Source organism: Papaver somniferum, chromosome 2 (assembly GCF_003573695.1).
Source record: "Papaver somniferum cultivar HN1 chromosome 2, ASM357369v1, whole genome shotgun sequence".
Classification (NCBI taxonomy): domain Eukaryota; kingdom Viridiplantae; phylum Streptophyta; class Magnoliopsida; order Ranunculales; family Papaveraceae; genus Papaver; species Papaver somniferum.
Genome location: NC_039359.1, coordinates 6,055,425 through 6,076,594, shown reverse-complemented (window position 1 = coordinate 6,076,594; position 21,170 = coordinate 6,055,425). Strand labels below are relative to the sequence as shown.

At 40.8% G+C, this 21,170-nt stretch overlaps 1 protein-coding gene across 1 annotated transcript; it reads right to left on the bottom strand.

Annotated features, from left to right (window-relative positions):
- Positions 1–3,037: 3,037 nt before the first annotated feature.
- LOC113350615 lies at positions 3,038–3,886 on the bottom strand. Its single transcript, XM_026594753.1, has one exon. It carries the CDS (start codon positions 3,884–3,886, stop codon positions 3,038–3,040), a length of 849 nt encoding a protein of 282 aa, XP_026450538.1.
- Positions 3,887–21,170: the final 17,284 nt, after the last annotated feature.

Genomic DNA, 21,170 nt, shown 5'->3' with positions numbered 1-21,170 from the left:
TTTTTCTTAAATGAAGCATCGATAAAGATTATCCAATTTGTGTTTATGTCGGACCAATTATACCTAACTAAAATCTGTTTCTGTGGGTTAATTTCCTTTTGGATAATTTTGGTGGGGTTAGATAGCAAATATCTCTTGATTTGATCAATTAGATTTATCGGATCTGGGTTTATTTTCTCGAAAACTACTGAACATTTATGTTTCCAAATGAACCATAATATGGTGGCTATTTTTTCCATAAACTGAGCCATATTTGGGTCTGTTAGCCCCTTCAATCCAAGAATTAATCGAGTCCATATTACTTTTTGAATTAATATTTTTTAGTTAAAATCCAAACCAAACAGCTCTGGCAAAAGGATAAGATCTGAACTCTGAAGAGATGTTGTTCAGTTTCCCGTTCTTGAGAATTACACATCTGACAATGAGGTTTTGTAACTGAGTTGTGGGCTCTGAGTCTTGATGAAGTTGTGAGGGATTTTTGTAATAGTTTCCAAATAAATAATCTTGTTCTTTTAATTGCATGTATTTTCCAAACTTTTTTCTAAGGAAAATCCATTAAGCAATCATTGTCCCAATTTTGCTTTACTAGAAAATTATAGATGTTCTTAGCCGAGAAATACCCTGACTGATGATGTATCCATCTAATTTTATCTTGCTCTTGTTATTTTGGAGTTATTGCTTGAATTTTTCTCTGACCTCTGGAGGGAAGAATTTGTTCAACTTTTCCTGATCCCATTTGTTTTCTTCCGTTGTGTCCTCATTAGGAACCCATCTATCCTCCCAAATTTTTTCGAAGCTCCATTTTTGACTTTCCAGATAAAATTCCCCTTAATTAGGTCTAGACCTTTTTGGATATTCGTCCAAATCCATGATAAATTCGAAGTCCTAGATACTCGTTAAAACCTTGCCCGAAAAAATCCATAGGGACAAAACCAAGAGAAGGAAAAAGAGTACACCATTTTGAACTGCGGGTAGCAGTAGAATCGCGTGTCTCATTTAAACCTTAACAAGGAAAACACAGTAGGGTTTGGCATGTTTTAGGCGCGGAAAAATTAGGGTTTGGCATAATCCGTGGAATTTGGCATTGGGCCAGAAGTTGCAACGCGTTTGGTGGCGAACTTGTACGGTTGAGATTTGCATCTCAGAAGGAGGGGTAGCCGTCGATTGTTGCAACCCTCCGTTTGACAGCTAGCGGCATGGAGGCATGGCATGCGTTTGGCACGGTGGTGCGTCTGGCATGGTTGGCATTCCTTTGGCGCGGAGGTGTGGCTGGCATGGTTGGCATGTCGTTGGCACGGTGGTGCGGCTGGCATGGTTGGCGTGCCTTTGGCGCAGATGTGTGGCTGACATGGTTGGCATGCCGTTGGCACGGTGGTGCGGCTGGCATGCCTTTGGCTCAGAGGTGTGTTTGGCATGACGTTGGCACGGTGGTGTGGATGACATGGTTGGAATGTCGTTTGAACGGTGGTGCCGCTGGCATGGTTGGAATGCCTTTGGCGCGGAGGTATGGCTGGCATGGTTGGCATGCCTTTGGCGCAGAGGCGTGGCTGGCATGAGCGAAGATGATGCCAGCCAATACTAAGGGTTCTGCCGTGGAACGTAGTATGTATGTATAAAAAAAAGGTACCCGGTGAGTCTTGTACTGGCAAGGTGCCGAAATTTATAGTGTATTTGGGACGGTTGTCGCATCCGTGAGTCTGGGTAAATTTCATGTAGACATATTGAATGGTCCAATAAATGTGCTAGTGGAGATGTTGGTGTTTACAGATCCGTTTCCTTACAGAGTGACGTCACGTTAGACTAAGGTTTTACGATTTTAACCCTAAGCTAAAAACCACCATCAACACACGTTCGTCATCATTGGATTGCATAAATTCTTTAAAAACAAAACTCAAATTCAGAAGTCAGAGAAATAACATTTACTTTGCAAAAAAAAATCAACTTGTTACTTCTAGAAAATATTCTCAAATTTTGTTCCAAATTAAAGGGTTCCTCTTTTATCCGGCCAAATTGGAGTATACCCATTTTATTCCCATCCAAACTAGTGTGCTTAGGGGTGTCTAAAAAGTGTTAAAAGACCAAATTACCCCCAAAAAAACATGACGATTAAAATCCATCCAAAAAATTTCAATTTTTTTTTTCAAAATTCTAACAATGAAATCAGAGAAAAATACCAAATTTGGATTATACGGGTTTTGAGATTGGTTATGATTTTGTACCCAATCTCAAACTGAGTATGATTAGGTATGATTTTACATAATCGAGATTGGGTACAAAATCATACCCAATCTCAAATCCCTTACTATTCAATATTTTTACCAAAAGTCGGCAAGATATTTTTTGTCGACCCTGCCGACTAATACGTGATTCCACAATGCCGGTAGGGTATTTTTTGTCGACCTTGCCGACTAATATTAGTCGGTATCTTCCTAGGTTGAATAATGTTCCGACTTTTCATTTCTGAAATTAGCATTTACAGGGTCGGCACGATATTCATCCTTATACCTTGCCGACTATAGTTTAGTCGGCAGGTTATGAAATTAATACCTTGCCTACTAATCATGTATTTGTAATACCTTTCTCTGTATGTCAAAAATCCTATAGTCGGCAGGGTATTTTTTTCGTCGACCTTGCCGACTTTTCATACTTTCAGAACTGAAAATGTTGATTCCTTCTATGATTTTGAGTATAAAGTCACCCAGCAGCTCTACAATCCCATATTTATAAGTGTTTGGTGGGTAGTACGATTTCATTTCCGTTACAAGTAGAATTTTCAACAAAAAAAAAAAACTCAAAAATCTACCCTCATCCATGATTTCAATCTAAAATAAAACCTAATTTAAAAAATTTAATCAACTAATTAACTAACTAAATTAATTACCCTAATCACATTTATTAGTATTAATTAATCAAGGATAGATTAGCCATTTTTGTAAATATGTGGTTAAGGGGCTTTGCGTTTTACTTCAAAATGACCTTATTTTGTCTCATTTGGTATACCCCAATCAAGCCAGTTTTTTTTTTTAAGCAAAGGCCTTCAAAAAGGATAATGACCCTCCTCAACTGTTGGTAGAAGCCAAACAGGAGGGACGGACCAGTACATAATATAATTGTTTTTCTTAGCCCAAATTGCAAGTTCATGAGCCACAGAGTTACAATAACGTGGTTGAAAACTAAAAATACAAGCAACTAACTTAGAAGAGAACAACAGAATATCCTTAAAAATAGCATCCGTACGCGTATTCCCTTCGAAATTCCCAGCTGAAAATTGATCGATGAGGGATTTAACATCACTTTCAATGATGATGTGAGTTAAGTGTTGCTCCAAGGCTTTCTTTAGTATTTCCCAGATGGCTCTAGCTTCAGCTTCTTCAAAATCTAAGGACGCACAAAAGGTTGCTTTTCTTGAGAAATCTCGCATCACATACCCTGCACCATTTGCTCCAGAAATATCATCAAATTCACCATCAGTATTACATTTAATCCGACCAAAATAGGGGGACATCCATTTATCACAAATACTGACAGAAGCAGTAGTGGAAATAGTCAAGCTAGTTTTTCTAGTGAGAAGCATAGCTCTGGCTCTAGCAAGGACAGTAGTATGATTTTCAGCAATATTTTGGAAAATGAAATTGTTTCTGCTAGTCCAAAGAGACCATAAGATAGCAACGAAAACAATTTGAGCTTTATCAGAGAGTTTAGACTGAGGATCGGTTAACCAAAAAATAAGCCAACCAATGAAAGATTTGTCTTGAAAAAAATGGGTGTTAATGTTGAAATCACAGATAAACCAGACTCTACCAGCAAAGGGACAAAGCACCAGAGCATGCATAATAGTTTCATGAGTATCAGTACACCTAGGACAATCCACACTATGCATGGGCATTCTAGTGTGAAGGATAGTTCTGGAAGGTAAAGCATTTCTAGCTGCTCTCCAAATGAAAACTTGAATTCTCTAAGGAACTTTGATTTTCCAAATACGATTCCAAATATTTTTACAAGGGGAGGGCCTAAGACCTCTGAGCCTCATGTAGGCAGATTTAGAAGAAAACTTGCCATTCTTTGAAAGATCCCAAGCCCTCCTACCAGGAGTGCAAAGCTGGCTCAATGGAATAGTGATAATCTTCTAAACAGAAGCATTATAAAAGTGGGTGTTAAGTCCAGACACATCCCAACTTCTGGTTTGTGAGTCGATAAAGTAAGACACTTTTATACTAGGATCAGGGGGGACTAGAGGGTTGGGTGTGGCAGAACCCAATGAGGGTATCCATTTGTCACACCATGGGTCAATAAATTGACCATATCCAACTATCCAAGAAATGAAAGGCTTGATAAGTTCTTTGATGGCATGTAGACACTTCCAAGTCCAAGAACACTTACCAGTGCACTTGGCATTCAAGAAATCAGTTCTAGAAAAGTATTTATCCTTAAGAACAGTGGATTCTCCGGGCATTCCTAGCTAGCATAGCCAAATTATTTAATTCAGCCTTTCTAAAACCCGAACCACCTTCTGCTTTAGGGGAGCATAAGATGTCCCAACCAAGCAGGTGCAACTTCCTATCTTTTGGTCTAAAGTTTCACCCCACCAAAATTTACAAAGGTGAGAGTCCATTTGTTTACAAAAATGCTTAGGAATAAGGAAATCTCCCATTTGAAATAGAGGAATAGCTTGGCCAATATGTTTAATTAGAGTGATCTAGAAGCTTGGGACAAGAGATTATGAAGCCAGACAGAAATTCTGGCATCAACAGCTTGGAGAATACCCGTATGTGTGTGTATTTTAGAAGCTTGAAACACAGTAGGGGTGCCAAGATATTTTTCTCCTAAATGCCTGCTCTGGATTTCTAAAATATTGGCCAAGAGAGCTTTTCTATGCTCAGGAATCTTCTTACTGAATAAAATACCGGATTTTTCAAAATTTATTTCTTGCCCAGTGTTGATGGTGGTTTTTAGTTCAGGGTTAAATTGTAAAACCTCACATTTAATGTGCCGTCACTCTGCAAAGAAACAGAGCCATGTAAAGTGATGAGTGTTCAACCTCTCCACTGGCATATTTATTGAGCAACTCAATATGTTCACATGAAATTTATCCAGACTGGTGCATATAGCAAACAATCCCAGACTAAGCAATTGATCCGCCATGGATTAGTAAGTGCAAAGTCCTACCCAAAATTAGAAAGCAAAGAATAAAGGAGCCGCGGAGTAGGAGCAACAATGAGAGGAAGCGTGGCCATGCCATAGGCCAGCCGGTGCCACTTGGCCACGCCCCATGCTACCCAACCGGCTCTTACTCCTTTGTCGACCAATCAGGTCGCTTTAAACCTTCCACACTCCCATGAGTTGTGGCTGGGCCCATACTTGCCGGCCCTATTCCCCATCGACCAATCAGGTCGCATTAAACCTACCATGCGCACCAGAAGTGTGGCCACACTCGTACTTGACCGACCCCCTCTTTTTATTGGCCAATCAGGTTGCTCTAAACCTGCCATAATATTAAAAAAGGTGGAATTGCGTCAAGTGGTCACCATGCCAAATTGTCTTCCCAAAGATTGTACAAACAACTGGGAAATATTGGAAAACAATTTTAGTATGAGATACATGCCAAAAGTTTCGTATGGATGTCTATCATAACATACTAAAAATTCAAATCAATCGGAGTAACGATCTAAGAGATACAACATAAACGGCGAGCTAGGTCAAGGCTGAAAACTGACAGAATCCCTCCTGAATTCTTCCTGAATTTTACTGTCGGGATGTTTTCACCTCCTAAACGATCTCAAAACCTAAATATTCCCTCGGTAGGAGATAGGAAATTCTTTTCTAATTAAAATGGAGGGCGAACTGTCAAAATCCGAGTTCGTACGAGAATTCTACAATGATTTTAGTGAGGATCCCACATCTGAATTTTTTGATTACGAAATCTCATGAGATACACAAATTTATGTGAATCATCTCAGCCATCCAACTTGGATAGCCAACTTAAATGGTTTATATTAAATTTGGGCCAATCATCTCAGCCATCCACGGCCACATGCCGCATGTCGCATGCCTTATGCGCTAATTAGGGTTTCGACATGCTAAACCCTAATTTAGGCAAAGTTGTTACGCCAACAATGTTCTACAGAACATTGGGATTGATGTGGCCATTGAAACTGATGTTGCCACACCACGTTTGAGTCTAACACCAGCGTGCGGCTGGCATGCGCAAACTATGTCAGCCACCCCACCGTACCACTGGCATGCACGAACCATGTCATCCATGCCATCCATGCCGCAGGCATGCACTAAAGGTGCCATTACGCCATTATTAGGCGCCAACAGAAGGTAGCCATAATCAACGGATACCCTTCCTCATGAGATGCAATCTCCGTCATCCAAGTTTGCCACCGAACTGACAGACTTGTGGCAAATTTTAGGCGACCAGCCGCCTAAATCTAGTGGCCATGGCTACGCCAGGCGCCACTTGCACCACCGTGCCACTGGCATGCACGAGCCATGCCGCATTGCCACTAGCATACACCAAAACGCCACTGTGCCATTATCAGGCGCCAACAGAAGGTAACCATAATCAACGGATACCCTTATTCATGAGATGCAATCTCAGCCATCCAAGTTCGCCACCGAACTGGCAAACTTGTGACAGCTTTTAGGCGACCATCCAAGACGAATCTAATAACATCACATGCTATTCACTTGATTTTAACTTTCCACACGTAGCAAAGTGCTACATGTTTTCCACGCAAACACTCGAGACATCAAACATGTCACAAACTGGGGGATACTCATCAGGGTATTGGTCTGGCGGTTTACAGCGTGCGGCGTGTAATACGCCCGTTACAAGAAAGTGTCATAAAGCGGGGCGGTTAGTAATGGCAAGAAGTAATGGTGTAAACGGATCCACCTCCATTATGGAAGCATAATTCCTGACGTTACACGTTACTCTTCCACCACTCAGTCCTTTCCACTTCCTACGAGACCAGGGTACGTTTTATTACGACTTGTATAAATAGGTTTCACCTATTTACCACCAAACAACAAGTTTTGGTCAGAGAACAACACAGTATCTAGAAATCACCTGATAGCTTTCCATTTTGCTAGGAAGTTCTACTTTCTGATACAAGGTGTAAACAACCACACCTTCAGAATCAACGATTCTGGTCTCAAAAATTTCTTCGCTTCCCTCCCTAAGACCAACCCTTCTCCTTCACTTTGTGACTGAAACAAGCCTGGAACGACCATTTCTTGGTTTAGGCCAGGATTGTACAGATTGATCTCTCGAATCAAAAGTACTCCCATGCAGTGCATTGTTTAGGGTCTAGACTCTTTTCTCATCCACATACACGAATTTACCAAAACCGGCAGAAACAGTTTTCACCCACAAACAATTGGCGACCACGGTGGGAGATTAATCTCTCGTTTGCAATACCAATTTCCAATTTCATTTTTCAATTCCGATCTCAAGATCGTAGAACTTAGGTCCGAATGAGCAGCAAACCCTGAAAACACTAGCGCTGAAATCATCTTCGATGTTAACGTTCCTTCCAGTGACATTAATACGCCACCTGTCAACACCAGCGGCGTGGAAAATGTCCCTTCAGGCGTTACACCTCCGATCACCAGAGCCAGAGCCGCTGTCGCCAACCCCAACGTTTCTTCAAGTATGACAGCTCCAACCGTCACAGAGCCGCTACTACTCCACCATCAGGACGAGAGACTGGAAGATACAGAAGAAGCCAATCTCCTCTTACCACTGTTGATTTGATGGAAGGATAAAAGGTTCTCGTAAGGCTCATACATACATGGCTACAACTCAGAAAGAGATACCTATTTTCCGCAAGGCACTAACGGAGCGGCTACCACAAGAGTCACGTCAACCTCAGATGGAGCTGACAAGGAATACTTTTAACATCCGGCGCAGGCACTTCAGCAGGACGCGCGTTTATAGATGAAGAGGCTCGCGTTGCTCTTGAACGCCCAGTAGAAGGGAATCAACAATCCAATTTCATAACACGTGAAGATCAGGAACGACTTCTCCAAAATTGAGGCAAAGAAAATCAGCAACCCTCTTGAGTTCACAGAGACCCTCTTCCCGTCTGCATGATTTATGGGGAATTCGCCGACAAAATCGTGCAGTCTATGATGAAACATTTATATGAGATTCTGTATTTCTCCAAGGCACAACGTCAAGACATATTTGCAGCCCTCAACCACACTGCATCAAGAAAGCAGCTGTTTCCATCCTGGGAAGCCGTTCCCAAACCCCAACCTCTCCTGGAAAGCACGATTGATAGATGGAACTGGGGACTCCTAACCACTGTTTACTTGAAGGATGTCGAGTTTGACAGCATGCTGATTGACGCGGCGTCCGACTTCAACATTGTAACTGTCAAGGCTCTGAGAGTTGCAAGGGAAAATCAAACAGAAGAAGCGTATTCTTTCCCATGAGGAGAAAAACACGACTTTCCGACCAGCACTATTTGTATCGCCTTCCCATATGCCATATTGTATCAAGACATTTTTTCGAAGTCAAGGGTTAATAGCGCCCTCACTGGAGTTTTCTCCAGGGGCCGCTTCGACGTTTCTCTCCAGGAGTCGCTCCGCTTCAACGCTCTTCAGCAGTGGCTGCGCTTCAACGTTCGCTCCAGCAGCCGCTCCGCTTCATCATTCTCTCCATAAGCTGCTCCAGGATCCGAAGCCGAAGCTTCAGTGTTTTGCTCCATAAGCTTCAGCGTTTTGCTCCAAGAGCCGAAGCCGCTTCAACGCCTCCTTCCTGCCAAAGATCATTCCGTAGCCTCCACACTCCTTCCTTCCAAGGTTCGTGCATGTAGCCACTACACTCCTCCCTGTCAAGGATCGTGATTGCAGCCAACCAAGGTTCATAGTTGTGGCCACCTTTTGTTTCACCCCATCAAAGACCTGTGGACTTTTGTCCGTCTATCAACCCGTCATCATCTTGATGTCATCACTAAAGCCTGATGCTGCTCGCTCATGGGGGAGCCTAAAATACCCAAAGCCCAATCATGCACGAATGACATGCCTAGCGGAGACAGAGCTAAGTAACTATACTTAGACTAAATGTTTTATATCTATTAAGCATATTCAATAAATTTTAAATATCTTAGTGTTGAGACGTGTAAATTCCTCAACACTCACTACTGTGTTTCTAGGCATGCTTTCTCAACACATCCTTCATCTTAGTGTTGAGACGTGCAAATTTCTCAACACTCGCTACTGTGTTGCTAGGCATGCTTCCTAAAAACATCCTTCCTCTTAGTGTTGAGACGTGCAAATTCCTTAACACTCATTACTGTGTTGCTAGGCATGCTTCCTCAACACATCCTTCCTCTTAGTGTTGAGACGTGTAAATTCCTCAACGCTCACTACTGTGTTGCTAGGCATGCTTCCTCAACATATCCTTCTTCTTAGTGTTGAGACGTGTAAATTACTCAACACTCACCATTGTGTTGCCAGGCATGCTGCCTCAACACATCCTTTCTCTCAGTGTTGAGACGTACAAATTCCTCAACACTCACTACTGTGTTGCCAGGCATGCTGCCTCAACACACCCTCCTCTTGGTGTTGAGACGTGAATATTCCTCAACACTTACTACTGTGCTGCCAGGCAAACTGCCTCAACACATTTTTCCTCTTGGTGTTGAGACGCTCAAATTACTCAACACCACTGTGTTGCAAGGCATACTTCCTCAACACATCCATCCTCTTAGTGTTGAGTTGTGTAAAATCCTCAACACTCACTACTCTGTTGTCAGGCATACTGCCTCAACACATCCTTCTTTTAGTGTTGAGACATACAAATTCCTCAACACTCACAACTGTGATGTCATGCATACTGCCTCAATACATTATAGTGCCGATGGATCCACCACCTCAACACTCATCTTTGTATTCAAGTCTCGCTGCACCAACACTACATGACATCAACACCCTGTGGCCAAGCCAGAAGTATGCCAACATAAGGATCATAGACTACTCATGCCTCATGCCAAAGGTTAGTCGAATTTTCCTGACAATCTCTTAATGTCTTCCCTTTCGATTTTTATCCTCATATGTCACCATCTCATGCTTACCCCGCAACAATGGTACTGTTACGTGCTAAACAGGGAACTTAATGTTGATGGTGGTTTTTAATTCGGGGTTAAAATTGTAAAACCTCACATTTAATGTGCCGCCACTCTGCAAAGAAACTGAGCCATGTAAAGTGATGAGTGTTCAACCTCTCCACTGGCATATTTATTGAGCTACTCAATATGTTCACATGAAATTTATCCAGACTGGTGCATGTAGCAAACCATCCCAGACTAAGCAATTGATCCGCCATGGATTAGTAGGTGCAAATTGCTACCCAAAATTAGAAAGCAAAGAATAAAGGAGCCGCGGAGTAGGAGAAACAATAAGAGGAAGCGTGGCCATGCCATAGGCCAGCCGGCGCCACTTGGACATGCCCCATGCTATCCAACCAGCCCTTACTCCTTTGTCGACCAATCAAGTCGCTTTAAACCTGCCACACTCCCATGAATTGTGGTTGGGCCCATACTTGCCGGCCATATTCCCCATCGACCAATCAGGTCGCATTAAACCTACCACGCACACCATAAGTGTGGCCACACTCGTACTTGGCCGGCCCCCTCTTTTTATTGACCAATCAGGTTGCTCTAAACCTGTCACAATATTAAAAAAGGTGGAATTGCGTCAAGTAGTCACCATGCCGATTGTAAAAACAACTGGGAAATATTGGTAAACAATTTTAGTATGATCTACATGCCAAAAGTTTCATATGGATGTCTATAATAGCATACTAAAAATTCAAATCAATCGTAGTAACGAGCTAAGAGATACAACATAAACGGCGAGCTAGGTCATGGCTGAAAACTAATAGAATCCCTCCTGAATTCTTCCTGAGTTTTACTGTCGGGATGTTTTCACCTCCTAAACGAGCTCAAAACCTAAATATTACCGCGGTGGGGGATAGGAAATTCTTTTCTGATCAGAATGGAGGGCGGACCGTCAAAATCCGAGTTCGTACGAGAATTCTACAACGATTTTAGTGAGGGTCCCATTTCTGAATTTTCTGATTACGAAATTTCATGAGTTAACACAAATTTATGTGAATCATCTCAGCCATCCAACTTGGCTAGCCAACTTAAATGGTTTATATTGAATTTGTGCCAATCATCTCAGCCATCCATGGCCACATGCCGCACGTCGCATGCCTTATGCGCTAATTAGGGTTTCGACATGCCAAACCCTAATTTAGGAAAAGTTGCTACGCCAACAATGTTCCACAAAATATTGGGATTGATGTGGCCATTGAAACTGATGTTGCCACACCACGTTTGAGGTCTAACACCAACGTGCCAACAATTTAGTGGCCATGGCTACGCCAGGCGCCACTTGCACCATAGTGCTGCTGGCATGCACAAACTATGTTAGCCACCCCACCGTGCCACTGGCATGCACGAACCATGCCAGCCATGCCACAATGCCGCTGGAATGCACTAAAGGTGCCATTGCGTCATTATTAGGCGCCAACAGAAGGTAGCCATAATCAACGGCTACCCTTCCTCATGAGATGCAATCTCAGCCATCCAAGTTTGCCATCGAACTGATAGACTTTTGGAAACTTTTAGGCGACCAGCCGCCTAAATCTAGTGGCCATGGCTACGCTAGGCGCCACTTGCACCACCGTGCCACTGGCATGCACGAGCCATGCCAGCCATGTCGCATTGCTACTGGCATACACCAAAACGCCATTATGCCATTATCAGGCGCCAACAAAAGGTATCCATAATCAACGGATACCCTTCCTCATGAGATGAAATCTCAGCCATCCAAGTTCGCCACCGAACTGGCAGACTTGTGGCAACTTTTAGGCGACCAGCCAAGACGAACCTAATATCATCACATGCTATCTTCATGCGGAAAGTCTCTTGATTTTAACTTGCCGCATGTAGCAAAGTGCTACATGTTTTCCATGAAAACACTCGAGACATCAAACATGTCACAAACTGGGGATACTCATCAGGGTATTGGTCTGGCGGTTTACAATGTGCGGCGTGCAATACGCCCGTTACAAGAAAGTGTCATAAAGCGGGGCGGTTAGTAATGACAAGAAGTAATGGTGTATACGTATCCACCTCCTTCATTATGGAAGCATAATTCCTGAAGTTACACGTTACTCTTCCACCACTCAATCGTTTCTACTTCCTACGAGACCAGGGTACGTTTTATTACGACTTGTATAAATAGGTTTCACCTATTTACTACCAAACAACAAGTTTTGGTCAGAGAACAACACAGTATCTAGAAATCACCTGATAGCTTTCCATTCTGCTAGCCAGTTCTACTTTCTGATACAAGTCGTAAACAACCACACCTTCAGAATCAACGATTCTGGTCTCAACACTTTCTTCGTTTCCCTCCCTAATACCAACCCTTCTCCTTCACTTTGTGACCGAAGCAAGCCTGAAATGGCCATTTCTTGGATTAGGCCAGGATTGTACAGATTGGTCTCTCAAATCAAAAGTACTCCCGTGCAGTGCATTATTTAGGGTCTAGAATCGTTTCTCATCCACACACACGAATTTACCAAAATCGGCAGAGACAATTTTCACCTACAAACACCCAGAAGCCAGGAAGTACTTTTGAAGATAGTCTTTAATGACTTGAAAATTTTGAGAGGTTGCTTTTGAAAAATGGAGGAAATCATTAGCAAACAGAATATGTGTCATTTTTCAGGAGCATCTTTGCAAATTTTGATACCCTCTAAAATCCCCTTCTTTTGAAGACTATCAATGTAAGAAGACAAAGCTTCAAAGAAAATGATATAAAGATAAGGAGAGAGAGGATCTCCTTGTCTCATCCCTCTTTCAGGTTGGAAAAACCCTGTTGGGCCACCATTAAGAAGAACAAAATAGGCGACAGTAGAAACACACTGGTTTATGAGTTTAACCCAGTGGTTATAGAGACCCATTTTTGTTAAGACCCTTTCTAGAAAATCCCATTCAAGCTTATCATAAGCCTTGGACATATCAAGTTTGATGGCAGCTATGCCTTCAACTTTGTCATTGTGATTGGCATCATATATGGCCTCATTGGCTAGAAGAGTATTATCAGAAATACTCCTCTTAGGAATAAAGACACTTTGATTTTGGGAAATTATATTATTATTAAAGTGTTTGAGTCTATTAGCCAGAGTTTTAGAAAGAATTTTGTAAATAAAGTTACAGAGCCCTATTGGTCTGTACTGAGAAACAAGTTCAGCAAGAGGAACTTTGGGGATAATAGCAATATTAGTATGGTTAAAGACCTTAGCAATATGCCCAGTTCTGAAGCAGGTTTGTGTCATATCAATGACATCATCTCCCACAATATCCCAGTATTTTTGATTAAAAAAAGACCCGTGAAACCATCAGGTCCAGGAGCCTTCTTTCGCCCATTTGGAAGACATCATTCTTAATTTCCTCTGGAGAGAGGGGAATATTGAAGAGAACATTATCCTCAACAGAGAACTTAATAGGGAGATCAACAAGAATTTCATCCTGAAACTGCTGAGGATGGGAAGAGTAAAGTTTTTGAAATAATCTATGAAAGAAATTCCAATACTATCTCTATCAGTTAGAATAGTATTCAACGAATTCTTAATCCAACTAATGGCATTTTTTTTCTCCTAAAGAGAGTAACTCTATGGAAATAGGGTGAATTTCTTTCACCTTCCATGAGCCAAACCTCCCTAGATTTATCTTTCCAATATAACTCTTCTAAGTTATAAAGATACTCAAGTCTAGCTTTGAGTCTAGAAGTATTGCTGGTATCAGTAGGGTTAGAGAGTTGGAGCTCAGCCAAATCTTTCCTGATGGTAGATATATTAGTATGAATATTACCAAAAGAAGATTTATTCCAATCTCTTAGACCTTTCTTAGTACTTAACAATTTAGCTTTAAGATTGTAAGCAAGGGAACCTACCACATTTACATACCAGGAATTAGCAATAATATCTCTGCAAGTAGGATCCTCAATCCACATGGCCATAAAATGAAAAGGTCTAGGCATACAAATATCCTCATAGTTAAAACCTATATGCACGGGGCAATGATCAGAGGAATCTCTGGGGAGATTGTTGACACAAATTTTAGGACAAAGATCTTCAGCTGTTTGTTTATAAGACATCTATCTAATCTTTCAAGAATTAAATCAGGACCTTGTTGCATATTGGACCAAGTGAACCTAACTCCAGAAAAGCCAGTATCATGCAGGTTAAACACAAAGCAGAAGTTTCTAAGGTTTTCAAAATCAGGATCATCAACTTCTAGACCACCATTTTTATCTTCAGTTCCTAATAAAGCATTAAAATCTCCTATAAAAAGAACAGGTTCATCTGAGGGAGCGGTAGATTGCTGGCATTGTTGTTCCCAGAAGGCTTGCCTCAAGCTACTATTGGGTTCACCATACATGAAATGAATATGACAGGTCTTAGAGTGAATGATGTTAGTAGATGTAACATAGATACCCCTCATACCGGATGAGACAATGTTGAGATGAATTTCCTTCTTCCAAGCAAGAGCAAGACCACCACTTCTACCAATGCTAGAGACATTAAAGGTACAAGGGAATCCCATGTTTTTTAATTTTCTAGCAGCCATATCTTTGTTCATTTTTGTTTCAGAGAGAAAAATTATGTCAGGGTTGACATTCCTACATAGTAGACTAAGTTCCTTATTGACATATTTTTTTTTTCCAAATCCTCTAATGTTCCAAGCAATCAGATTAATGTTATTGACAAGAAATTGGTTTATAGTATTGTTGGCAGTATCAATTAAAGATGTTTGGAGAGGTTGATTTACCTGAGTGGTAAAGGCATACCCACCACCAAGAGAAGCACTGGTATCATTACCACTTTGAGAAGTATTTTGGGAAGAATCGAGATTAGAAGTAGCAGCATTGAGATGAGAATTATTGCGGACACCATTGTTGCTTGAGGAATTGTCAGCAGGTATATTGTAGTTTCCATAAGAGCTAACCATTGGTTGGGTATTGAGAGAACATGTAGAAAGATCAATAGAAAGTAAATCCTCCGATTTGGTAATTGGAGGACACAACTGAGCATAGTCAGGTTCAGTGGTATCTTGTTCTTCAGGAATAACCACAATACTTGATAAACTAGAATTAGCTCTTGTACGTTTCCTCAAATCAGCCCTGGGGTTAATCTTACTTTTAAGGTTAACTAAAGCATCATGCTCAGTTGAATTGAGAGTTCCTTTAGTGATAATGGGATTGGTATTTGGGACAACAACAGTCTTGAATCTTCTTGAAGAGTTGGTAGTACGAATCGGTCCACTAGGTGTTGGCTCAGAACCAGAAATAGTTGCTTCAACAGTAACATTTTGAGTAGTAACTTGTTTAAATATAATTGGTAGACCATTATCCAGTTGAGTCGAGTGTTGTTGAACAAGACCAACATCAAAGATCTTCAGGGTAGAGGATCTGTTTACAAAGGGACCCATCTGAAAAGTGTTTGATAAACCTTAATGAGTAGTGTTTTCCATTCCCTGATCCATATCCCTTGCTTTTCCTTTGTCGCACATTGTGATAGCAGGAGAAACAATATGAGTTTCTGGCACGGTTTCAGTTTGTTGCATGATAATATCTGTTGTAGCAGTCGAAGAAGAGCTTACTTGCTTGTTTACCGTTGGTGAAGGCATCATTAACCTTGAGATGGCGGGAAGAACATACTTTCTGCTAGAAGCCTCAATGTCTTCAATTTTTTTCTGCTTCAATTTCCAAGCTGGATAGTTTTGATCTTTATGATCAAGAACACGACAGGAGGCGCAGAAATACCTTGGAACTTTGACATATCTACATTCTACCAGGAATGGTTGAGTTATGCCACTGGTAAAAAGGGTAGTACCCATTGGTAATGCTTTTTTCACTGGGATTCTGATACACACCTTGACATTTTTCTTTAGAGGATGTTTACCAAAGGGATCTTGAGCTTTAATGAGTTCACCCATTTTGAGAGTAAGTTTCTGAAGATCATCAAATTTTATGCATTCATTAGGAATATTGCACAATATAAACCACATTATTTCTTCATCAAAGTGGAGTTGATGATTTGCAGGCCATCCTTCAGTTGGAACCACTTTTAGCACCATTAAGTAACCACAAACAAACCAAGGTTTCTGAGAGTTGATTCTATTGAAATCCTTTTCTGATAAGAAACAAATAAGGACTTTGTTTCGCAATCCATTAAAAGTGGTGACAGTAGGCTGTTGAGCTAAAGGCCAATTATTCCATATGTAGAAACAGATTGATGATGTGGGAACCAATGTTTCACAGCGTAGGTATCCCGCCATACACCATTTCCAATTACTATCAGTTTCAGCTAGAACAACTTTTTTATCTATGAACACTGGTTCAGTGAGGGTGAATGGTAAGGATAATTTCTCATCCATTTGGGTAGACAGGTTTTGAATATCTTGATCTAATTTTTGAGGGTTTTCTGAGGAATTTGAGAGTTCAATCAGGTAAGAGAATTGGGTATATATGAATATAATTTGATTGAGGTCAATATTACAGATAATTAATATAAAATGTAGTTGTAGAGAAAGGATTCTCTTGTTGGTACTATACTGAAATTGATCACAGACAATATGGATGGAGATAAGGCAGTGAGGTTTTGTTTGTTTATAATTTTGAACCTTAAAGAGGGAATGAGAAAGCTGTTGACTAGACTTTAAATTTTTTTCAGGAGAAAATGGTGTAAGGTAGTTGTTAAGATGCTGCAAGGACAGTGTTGGGGAGGGGGTTCATCATACGAGATGTCATTTCCGTATCCATACTTTATGGATACTTTCAGATATGAGACATTCCCGTGAGTTTGATGATAAGAGACCAAGGTAAGGACAAATTCAATAATACTTTGTAGGTAAACCTGGGATGGACGACAATGGTATGTAATCTTGACTTGGTTTTGGATTGGTGGATTACTAATGTGTTTGTCTTTTTTTAGACTGACGTAGGTATGATGGTGCAAACTGCCAAAGATAATAATGGTAGAAAATATATAGTTTGGGAAATAAAGATGGGGATGGAGGGAAAAGTTATGTTGTAGTTGATGGTTTTGAAAAGGTTGGTGTGGCTCAATTGAGGGCTTAGGTTTGGTGGTAGAACTAGAAACCCATCTGGCAGACATGTCCCAGACCGCAATGGTGCCTCTCAACTGATGCTGCATTCTTCTAATCCGCATAAAAAATAAAATTTTAATTAGACCCCAAAAAGAAACATCAAAGTGTGGTAACCTTCCAAGGCCTCCCTTAATGGCAGTTCCAAAAGGAGTAATGGTGATATTAAAGATTAGGTGTTGAAAATAGGTCTTGATAGGGTAATTATGATCATTAGGGGGAAAGGGGTATGCATGGCTTTGAATGAGCGTAGTAAACAAAGCGACATGACGGTTAACCAAGCGCCATAAATGGGATTTAATTGGCACAATTGGGTCTTTAAATGGGTGTTTAGCCGAGAGTTTAATATAGCCAGGGTAATTTTCTTTAGGTTTTTCACAGGAAAGGAAAGAATTAAGAGAGAAAGGGAAAGTTTAAGAAATGGCTGATCAAAATCCTCCCAATGTCGATGATGAAATGCTTCCTATTGAACAACCAAAGTCCCAAGAGTATGCGCAAACAAAGCTTCTTGTTCCTTCTTTAAGCACCGAGGAGTTGCAGAAATTGAGGCTCGATGTTCATGACGAGTTAGATCGTCGAGTTCGAGAACAAATTCGTCAGAGGGAAGAAGAGGAAGTTGCTCGTATGAGAGAGGAAGGAAGAATCGAGGATCTATATGCTGCATGGAAGCCAAAGTACTTTGCAAGGCGTGAACGGAAGGATGAAGAGTGGGCAGAGAAGCATGCCAAAGCACCAAATTATGGTAGTGCAACAGAAAGTGATTCTGAGGCATCTGACGATTTTGAGTATGCTGTAGAGGAAGTAAATACCAGTGACCTTGATTCTGATACTGCAGAGGATAAGCGAAAGATGGAGATATATCATGAGAGAAAGGTGAGCCGATTTGAGTATGAGCTTGCCAATCCCCAAATCTTTGCACGCACCATGAATGAAGGCGAGCCAAGCAGAGAGGATGTGAAGATGCGAATTGCCAAGACCGATGAGGAGGATATTAAAGAAGAGATTGGTGATGATGGCGATGACAGTGACGTTATGAGGAAGAGGGTTGGGATATAAACGAGGAAGATTTTTGGTAATCTCTTCAGAATTACCAGGAAAGGCCAGATTTTCCGGCCGAGCATAAAGCTTGAAGACGATCAACAAGTTTTTAACAAAACAACTTTTCTGGTAATTTTTCTTTGTTCCGTCCTTTTTGAATCTGATGCTGGTGATGGTAAGCTTCTTCTTTGTTTTGTTGATAATTCGGCCGACTTTGTTTTCTGCTTTTTGATGTTGGTGAAGTAAATGTGTAGTGATGTTCAGGGAAGTTTTTTGTTTTATGGATGTATAGTTTGAAGGGATGAAGTTATTTTGGAGAATGTGATGGAAATTTGTAGAGACTGAGGTTTGGAAGTTAGTCTCCTGATGTTTAGAATTAAGTTTGGTAGTTGGTGTTTTGATACTCCAAGGTTTGGAGGGTTAGACAGATTGTAACTTTGAATGAAGCTTTGGAAACTTTTGATGTTGAACTTAATGAAATGTATGCAATCTGTGTCAAGAGAATTTAAGAAGTACTTGCAGTTCTTAATTTTTGAAAAATTTCTGGTTTTCTATCTGAAGTTGTGGTAGGAAGTAACAGAGATTTGTAAATGATATAACTGCTAATGAAAATCACAAAGAAAATGAAAAATTGATGAGTACTAGCAAGATTGAGTCTCAGGGTGAGATAATCAGAGAACATGAAAAAAGAACTAGAATGCATACGCCAGGATGACGTTGCAGAGCTATTTGCAAAAGCTATACCAGAAAAGCAGATTTTTCTTTCAGAAGTCTTGAATTTTATTTTTCTTGAAGTATATCCCTATACTCCGTATGATCTTGGTAAATCCGTTAAAATTGATGACTCTAGAAGCACCTCAATGTCGATAGTAGACCAACAAAAGAACAACTCCAGCGGCTAAAAGCCAAAAACACGGACCACACCAACGGTGAACAACAATACATGTGTCCTTCAAAAACAGATTAAAACTGGACCTTCAATTCCTCAGAAGTCTGGAGTTTGAATAGTCCGCGCAGCTCTTTAGAAAAGTAAAAAGTATCTTTTTGAAAAACCGAAAGACCCGCCTCTATCATGCGACTTTGGCGCTAATCAGTGGGCCCACTTGAGATCAACACTCGACGTCATAACAAAGGTCAATGACACCTCCCAATATGAAACAATCAAAATCATACCGACGTTAAAACTCCGACGAATCACATAGTTGAGTTTACTTCACCCACGTTTCATTATGGACTTTAAAATTATCTCTTTCAATTCGGTCCGCGAGTTATAACCTCATGCATGCACAAAAATTCTACCAAAACAAAATGTTCACAAAAACCCCATTTAACATAGACTGTCTATATTACCCTTCTTTTATTTAAATCATCCCAACAAAAACAAAAATCAACCCAACCTTTGAATTTTATATTATCACCACGAACAACAACCCACCACCAGCAACACCACCACCGCCCGTCGTCGCCGCCGCCGCCGCCACCGACCACCTTCGCCGCCTCCACCGACCACCACCGCGCCACCACCAGAAAAATGATGAAACCAAAAATTGGTTTCACCAAAACAAGATGAAACCAAAAATTGGTTTCACCAAAACAAGATGAAACCAAATTTTGGTTTCATCATAAAAGAAAGGAGAAAGAAGAAGAAGAAAAAATGAAACACAATAAGATGAAACCTTCCACCACCGTCAACTGCACCGCCCCCATCGCCACCACAACCATAATCACCACAACCACCACTACCATTACCTCCTTAACTAAGACTACTTTCAACAAAAAACAATCCACAATAAGATGAAACCAACCACCACCGTCAACTGCACCACCCCCATCGCTGCCACAACCACCAACACCACAACCACCAACACCACAACCACCACTACCATTACCCCCTCAACTACAACTAGTTTCAACGAAAAATAATCCACCTGTATCCCACCATCAAAAATTGGCTTCACAGATATTAATATTCAACAAAATTAAAAAAATACGATGAAACCTAATTAGGTTTCATCAACTTCAGCCAATTCATTACACTTTTAACAATGCAGACATACACCTATTTAATTGTAACCCATACCAGTCCTTTATGCAACACCTGAAGCTCAACTACAACTCTCATTGCATTAGCACCACCCTTACTCAATTAATCAATTCTTTATCACTTCCATAACTTCAGTTAAGGCCACCACTACCAACAAAACTTCTTCTTCAATACCTGGAGTACCAGTACCAGACCCTGCTATACACATTCTCCCAATTCATACACACATATAATCAAAACCACCATTGTACATACAATCGAAACCACATATTGTCATTTCACCAACATAACTTCAATGATGAAACCAAACATGCCGTCTTCCAAGTCAGACCGAATAAACTAGACAAAAATCAGGTGAAACCAAAATTTGGTTTCATCATAAACTTAATTTTCATCACTAAAATCTTTGGTTTCATGACAGAAAATAGGCAAGTTTATGATGAAACAAAATTTGGTTTCATCATTAGTTTACTGTTTTCACCAACCAAAACTGTCAGAATTTGATGAAACCAATTTTGGTTTCATCATAAATCTGTCATTTCCCAATACAATATTGGTTTCGACTTTGAAGATGTATCATCATTTGCTGGTGATGAAAACATCATAAGGTGGTGGTGGTGATTGTAGAGTATTGAACGAGGAGGCGGAGGTGATGTTGGGAGCGGATCTGCAGGTACTGGTGTTGATTGTAGATGAGGTGTTGTTGGTGGCCGATTTAAAGGTATTGGTGGTGGTTTTAGATGATAAAAGGAGGAGGTAGAAGTAGTGTTGGTGGCGGATCTGATGTACTGGTGGGAAAAACAAAAATAAGAGGAGGCGGTGTTGTTGATGGAAAATCGGTAGACGGAGAAGAAGAAGGTGATGATGGTGTTAATGGAGGAGACAGAGGT

Excerpts from the sequence above, each read along its gene's own strand:
- LOC113350615 (XM_026594753.1), bottom strand. The coding sequence starts at position 3,886 with ATGCCCATGCATAGTGTGGATTGTCCTAGGTGTACTGATACTCATGAA.